Genomic DNA, 7,364 nt, shown 5'->3' on the forward strand with positions numbered 1-7,364 from the left:
GCCTGAGAAGTTAGGGATTGGAGAAGTTGGAGGTTATCGGAAGAAGGTTAGTAAGGAACAAAACAATGCACAGTTTTGTAAAGATAATAAATGGAACGTGGCCGACAGATACTATTCAGTACATTTTATTAGGGTGAGTAAGGGTAGATCGGGGAGGAGGGAGGCGGAGAGAGTGTTACAGAAGAAAGAAAATAAGTAACCCTGATGGTTTAAGCCCTTTATAAAAAAAGAAATGGCATCGAGGTTTTGGGGGTTTTTTTTTCCTCTCCTCTCCCCGCCCCCCCCCCCCCCGCTTTGTAGTCAAGTGCATTTTAGCCACAAAGATCCCAACAAGAGAGTGGAAGGAAACTTAGACGGGGCTTTGTTTGACTCCGTGTAGCGACAACAAGAGAAACAAAACTACCTATTTGTAACGGACGTGCTGCCATTGCTCTGCGCATTGAGCGCCTACCTATTGAAATCTTTACGTCGGGACAATGGGAGAGCGGCTAAAATTACCCTCTTGGGTCCTAGGAGGGCAGGATTCCTGAGCCCCTACTCCCGCCCCCCACCCCATCCTCCTCCAGCCCGGGCCTTGCCGGGCTCCCCCCTTCCCCAATCCTGGTCGCCTTCCTCCTGCCGGCCTGGCCTGCACCTGTGCCTGGAGAGCACCACCCCCGCCTCCCAGGCCCGGAGCCCCCTCCGGGGTTAGCCCCAGCCCCAGGCTGTCGGGGCGATGGGCCACCGCGGTAGAAGTAGGTGGGGGAAATGCCAGGGCTGGTTCTGCTTGAGTCCTGGGAACTCTGCGTGGGAGGGAGTTTGTGAGTGCGGCTCAAAAGCCACCTCCAAGCAGTGCCCTAGGATGCCAGGAAGCTGAGATTACCCTCCCCCATAGACAGCATTCTGAGCGTCCTTCTGTGGATCTTTTTCTTCCCCCAGTCCCCTTTGGAACCCCACACCACTGAGATCCCTCCTTGGGGGAAGCTCAGGAAAATGGGAGAGAAGACGAGCGTCCCCTCTGCACCCGACTGAGTGGAGAACGATGGGTGGGAGATGTGGCTGGGGTGAGAGCCAAGCCGTGGTTTCCGGCCCAGAGGGCTGAGCTGGGCAGGGAAGAGCGTGGATTCGGCAGCTTACCCAGGCCCGGCCCGGCCTCAGCTCTAGAGGCCGCACAGTCCGAGCAGAGTTTATTTTTAAAACCGAGCGAATTACGTGGAAGCAAGGAGGGCTCTGAGGACAGAGCTTTCCGTCTCCTAACTTCTTGTCGGGACAGTGTGAGAAGGGGGTTAGCGAGCGTCTGCTCCCGTGGAGGGAGAGGGGCGAGCGGAAGAGCCAGGTTAGGGAGAAGAGCTAGAGCGGCTGGATTTGGGGGCTGTGTGCGGAGGAGCGGGAGAACAATGACACGCCAACTCCAGCAAGGCCGGTTTCCTGAAATACTAGGAGGACAGTCGCCCTGAGCCACCCTCTCTGCCCTCCCCCACCCCACCTCAGCTTCTCGCGCCCCCTCCTCATTTCAGCAGCCCGCACCAAAGAGTAAATCAAGATTAAGTTTAAAGAAGAAGAAATCGTAGTCTTAGTGCTGTTTACCCACTTCCTTCGAAAAGGCGTGTGGTGTGACCTGTTGCTGCGAGAGAGGATACAAAGGTTTCTCAGTGGCTGGCAGGCTGGCTGTGGGAGCCGCCTCCCCCTCCCTCCTCCCCGCGCCTCCCCCCGCCTCCCCCGCGAGGCCGGCGGCGCGGCAGGCCCCGCCCCCTTTCATGCAAAACCCGGCGGCGAGGCTGGGCTCGAGTGGAGGAGCCGCCGCGCGCTGATTGGTCGCTGGAAACCCATTTATTCCCTGACAGCCCCCGTCACATGGATGGTTGTCTATTAACTTGTTCAAAAAAGTATCAGGAGTTGTCAAGGCAGAGAAGAGAGTGTTTGCAAAAGGGGGAAAGTAGTTTGCTGCCTCTTTAAGACTAGGACTGAGAGAAAGAAGAGGAGAGAGAAAGAAAGGGAGAGAAGTTTGAGCCCCAGGCTTAAGCCTTTCCAAAAAATAATAATAACAATCATCGGCAGCGGCTGGATCGGCCAGAAGAGGAGGGAAGCGCTTTTTTGATCCTGATTCCAGTTTGCCTCTCTCTTTTCTTCCCCCAAATTATTCTTCGTCTGATTTTCCTCGCGGAGCCCTGAGCTCCCGACACCCCCGCCCGCCTCCCCTCCTCCTCTCCCCCCCGCCCGCGGGCCCCCCAAAGTCCCGGCCGGGCCGAGGGTCGGCGGCCGCCGGCGGGCCGGGCCCGCGCACAGCGCCCGCATGTACAACATGATGGAGACGGAGCTGAAGCCGCCGGGCCCGCAGCAAACTTCGGGGGGCGGCGGCGGCGGCGGCGGCGGCGGCGGCGGCGGCAACTCCACCGCGGCGGCGGCGGGCGGCAACCAGAAGAACAGCCCGGACCGCGTCAAGCGGCCCATGAACGCCTTCATGGTGTGGTCCCGCGGGCAGCGGCGCAAGATGGCCCAAGAGAACCCCAAGATGCACAACTCGGAGATCAGCAAGCGCCTGGGCGCCGAGTGGAAACTTTTGTCGGAGACGGAGAAGCGGCCGTTCATCGACGAGGCCAAGCGGCTGCGAGCGCTGCACATGAAGGAACACCCGGATTATAAATACCGGCCCCGGCGGAAAACCAAGACGCTCATGAAGAAGGATAAGTACACGCTGCCGGGAGGGCTGCTCGCCCCTGGCGGCAACAGCATGGCGAGCGGGGTCGGGGTGGGCGCCGGCCTCGGCGCGGGCGTGAACCAGCGCATGGACAGCTACGCGCACATGAACGGCTGGAGCAACGGCAGCTACAGCATGATGCAGGACCAGCTGGGCTACCCGCAGCACCCGGGCCTCAACGCGCACGGCGCCGCTCAGATGCAGCCCATGCACCGCTACGACGTGAGCGCCCTGCAGTACAACTCCATGACCAGCTCGCAGACCTACATGAACGGCTCGCCGACCTACAGCATGTCCTATTCGCAGCAGGGCACCCCTGGCATGGCTCTTGGCTCCATGGGCTCGGTGGTCAAGTCCGAGGCCAGCTCCAGCCCCCCCGTGGTTACCTCTTCTTCCCACTCCAGGGCGCCCTGCCAGGCCGGGGACCTCCGGGACATGATCAGCATGTACCTCCCCGGCGCCGAGGTGCCGGAGCCCGCCGCCCCCAGCAGACTTCACATGTCGCAGCACTACCAGAGCGGCCCGGTGCCCGGCACGGCCATTAACGGCACACTGCCCCTCTCGCACATGTGAGGTCCGGACAGTGAACTGGAGGGGGCGGGTTAGAAATTTTAAAAGAAAAAGAGGGAAATGGAAGGAGAGCAAGAAACACCAAGGAGAAAAACCCGGTACGCTCAAAAAAAAAAAAAAGAAAAAGAAAAAGTCATCACCCACAGCAAATGACAGCTGCAAAAGAGAACGCCAGTCTCATCCGCACTCACGCAAAAACTGCAATGCCGGCAAGAAAACTTTTATGAGAGATCCTGGACTTCTTTTGGGGGGACTATTTTTGTACAGAGAAAACCTGGGGTGGGGGGGTGGGGAGGGCGAGGGAATGGACCTTGTATAGATCTGGAGGAAAGAAAACTACGCAAAACTTTTTAAAAGTTCTAGTGATACGGTAGGAGCTTTGCAGAAAGTTTGCAAAAGTCTTTACCAATAATATTTAGAGCTAGTCTCCAAGCGACGAAAAAAAATGTTTTAATATTTGCAAGCAACTTTTGTACAGTATTTATCGAGATAAACATGGCAATCAAAATGTCCATTGTTTATAAGCTGAGAATTTGCCAATATTTTTCAAGGAGAGGCTTCTTGCTGAATTTTGATTCTTCAGCTGAAATTTAGGACAGTTGCAAACGTGGAAAGAAGAAAATTAATCAGATTTGGACATTTTAATTGTTTAAAAATTGTACAAAAGGAAAAAAATTAGAATAAGTACTGGCAAAACCATCTCCGTGGTCTTTAAAGGGGCAAAAGTTTTAGATTGTACTAAATTTTTTTAACTTACTGTTAAAAGCAAAAATGGCCATGCAGGTTGACATCGTTGGTAATTTATAATAGCTTTTTTTGTTTCCCAACTTTCCATTTTGTTCAGATAAAAAAAAACATGAAATTACTGTGTTTGAAATATTTTCTTATGGTTTGTAATATTTCTGTAAATTTACTGTGATATTTTAAGGTTTTCCCCCTTTTATTTTCCGTAGTTGTATTTTAAAGATTCGGCTCTGTATTATTGAATCAGTCTGCCGAGAATCCATGTATATATTTGAACTAATACCATCCTTATAACAGGTACATTTTCAACTTAAGTTTTTACTCCATTATGCACAGTTTGAGATAAATAAATTTTTGAAATATGGACACTGAAATTATGCTTGAGTCTTTCATTTGTTTGGATAACACTGTGATTATGCCCAACTCCTCGGGGGATATACTGTGCTCAGCCAGGAAAGCAAAGTACCTAAAACCTTGGTATTCTAGTCCAGTAGCATGTGCTAATGTTAAGTGCAACAAATAAATGGCTGGATGATTAATTGAATAAGTACTCTCGAAAAAATGGAAATGCTTATGTCATTTCCAAAATAGAAACTAGGGACATATATTGTAAATCCACCCCCTCGTTTTCTAAGCAACATGAATAAGCATGATGGGGACTTCAACTGATTTATACCACTTGTTGCCAGAAAGGAGTCAATTCTGAAAAATTTCATGTAGCTTAGCAGATGGGGTATTGAGCCAAATCAGAACCAGGTTGGCTGGTTTTGTTTTCGATTTCTGCACAGCACAATGGCCCTTTGGAAACGTGGTTATGGGGGAAAATGATGCTTCTTGTATAGGAATAATTGCAACCTAGACAAGCAAAGTACTCATCTGCTGGGTGGGTGTTTGGATTACTCTGGCCCCGCTATTGTCTAAGAAACAAGTGGTTTGCTTTCTTTGTTCCCTAACTTCAAAAACTTTCTTTTCTACATTTTCCTGTTTAGGGGCGAGGGAAAGCAAAGAGCATCTTGCAAAACTCCCCGACTTATCACAGCTATTTATTATTATTATTATTTATTTTCTTTTTTCCTCTCTCTTTCTCCACGAATTCTGTTTCTTAAATTGGCAGCGCGGGTCCAAGCCTGTAGCCCCAAATCGGATAATCTCTGCAGCTGATAACAAGCAAAAGAGAAGCCAGGCAACAGCCATATTAAAGAAGAAAACAATCAACTCTGAGGTAGATATTTTACTTTGTCCGGTCTAATCACATTTGGAGATGATTGTGCTTTTGATCTGTTGACCATGTTTTACTACAGTAGTAGAGAAGTAGGGGGAGGGGGAAAGGGGTGGAGAAACAGGATTGGATTTGTTGTTTTCTTTTGCCCTAGGAAAGGTAAAGAAAGACTATAGTTGTCCTCAGTGGGAGCGCAAAAGTTGGGGAATCGCCGTGGTCTTTGAATTAGCGATGTTTCTGCATCACAACCGACCCGCGCACTTTGGCGCAGTCAGAGAATCTGAAAGACCGACTCCGGGACTTTTCTTTTACTCACTACTTACCTCGCTTATCTTCCCCCACCGAAGGGGACCAGGAGCCTAGGGTCCAGCATTAGGAGCGTGGGTTTCCTTCCTACAATTTCAAGGGCTTGTTGTGTGAACTTGCTACAACTTTGGAGAAGTTGGAATCCAGCTGCGCCTTTCACCCTTGAGTAAAGTATCGGCTGCAGCCACTAAGTTAGTTCATCCCGTTGGTTCGCATCTTCTCGTTTTCCAAGGAAGTATTTCTTTCTCTTGGTGTTGTTAATGTTAGTTCTAGACTCAGCTGAGGATATTCTCGTATTTTATGTATTTTTATTTCGTATGGATTGCTTTATTTTAGGTGTTTGTTGGTTTTTATTTATTCCTTTTTTTAATCCTCATTTTAAGGGTAATATTGTACTGGGAAAGGACAATTATTATGCCAGTTCCCAATTCTAAGTGAGGCATTTCCCCCCCTAATTAATGCAGAGACTCTAAAAGAATTTCCCCCGGCCTGGCCAGCCATTGTAATGCATATACGGATTATTCACGTGGTAATGAGCACATTCGCCAGTTCTTGCTCACACATACGAATAAAAGAAACTTTGAATAAAGATCCAAATGATCTTGCTGGGGGGTGGGGAGAATATTCCTGGAATTCGAACCAATCAACTATATGGTGTGTATATATTTGAAAAGTAGAGATATATTAGAAATATGTATTGGGGTTTAGAGTAATTGCACTGCACTAACCTACCAGTTTAAAAAGCCCACAGGATCAGACTAAAAAAAAAAAAAATTTTTTTTAACTTTTTGGGAAAATGCTCAGGTTCAAATATTTTGCAAGAGGGAGGAGAGCAATATTGTGGGAAGTTGAAGTAGTTTTGAATGACTGTTACTGTCTGCATAAAACGAGAGAACTCTCATTCCCCCTCCTAGACCTCCATATCTCCTAACCAAATGAAAGCCAGAATATTTTGTTTGCAGATATAAATTCTTTTGATAAACTGCATTTGAGGAAAATGATACATATTTCATCACTCATTTGATTGGGTTAAATGTTTCCCCCAAGATGTGTAGTTTCATGGCTAGATCAATATTGAACATATGATATTTTAATTATAACATGATTTCCAAGAAGGGGGTAAACCCTTAAGCTTGCCCAGAGATGATTATCTCCCAGTGCTAAAGTTAGTTGTTGAGTGTTCAGTTTCTTCCTCGGGATATTATCCTGCTCACTAAAACCATTCAATTTGCAGTCAAAGGGGTGAATTTAATGTTTTGTTAACCTTATACACAGAATAGAAATGTGCAGAAGGATGAGATTATAGTTTGTTCCCTCTGCAATTTTTTTTCTCTCCCTGCACCCCCCCCCCATACTTTAAATAAAGAGTGTTAAAATATTGCTGAGCTGTAGTAGATTAGCAAGGTTTCTTGCCAATGCTGGGAAGCCGGTATTACAGACGGTCCCAGGGGGAAATGGCTCACATTAACCACTAAATGAATATTTGACAAGGGCTCATTCGGAGGTATTATTACTATAAACGTGTCCCTACTGGACTTTTCAAGGGTCAAAGAGCAACGCTTCAATTAATTATTTAGTCTGCTAGTAGATTTGGTTGTAATAGCTGTACTTATTTCTAGAACCGACACAATCTTACAGTAGGAAATCTCAGGAGAATCTTCTCCATCAGCAATGCCTTGGATTGAAATACACACAGAGCCCTGGCATTCTATAGCTGACTTTTTCATAAAACATTTTTCTGGACTGGGTGTGTGTGTGTGTGTGTGCGCGCGAGTGTGTGTGTGTGTATCGGGGGAGGGGGATTATAGTCTCTTTTTCTATTTTATTTACCATTTTTGGTTTAAAAGA

The 7,364-nt window shown here is 48.1% G+C and overlaps 1 protein-coding gene across 1 annotated transcript; it reads left to right on the plus strand.

Annotated features, from left to right (window-relative positions):
• Positions 1-2,272: 2,272 nt before the first annotated feature.
• On the plus strand, positions 2,273-3,250 carry SOX2 (SRY-box transcription factor 2; the record flags this gene model as incomplete). Its single annotated transcript, XM_082655544.1, has 1 exon — positions 2,273-3,250. The coding sequence occupies one exon, from the start codon at positions 2,273-2,275 to the stop codon at positions 3,248-3,250; it is 978 nt and encodes a 325-aa protein (XP_082511670.1).
• Between the last annotated feature and the right edge of the window lie 4,114 nt (positions 3,251-7,364).

Source organism: Grampus griseus, assembly GCF_964374135.1.
Source record: "Grampus griseus genome assembly, chromosome: 5".
NCBI lineage: Eukaryota > Metazoa > Chordata > Mammalia > Artiodactyla > Delphinidae > Grampus > Grampus griseus.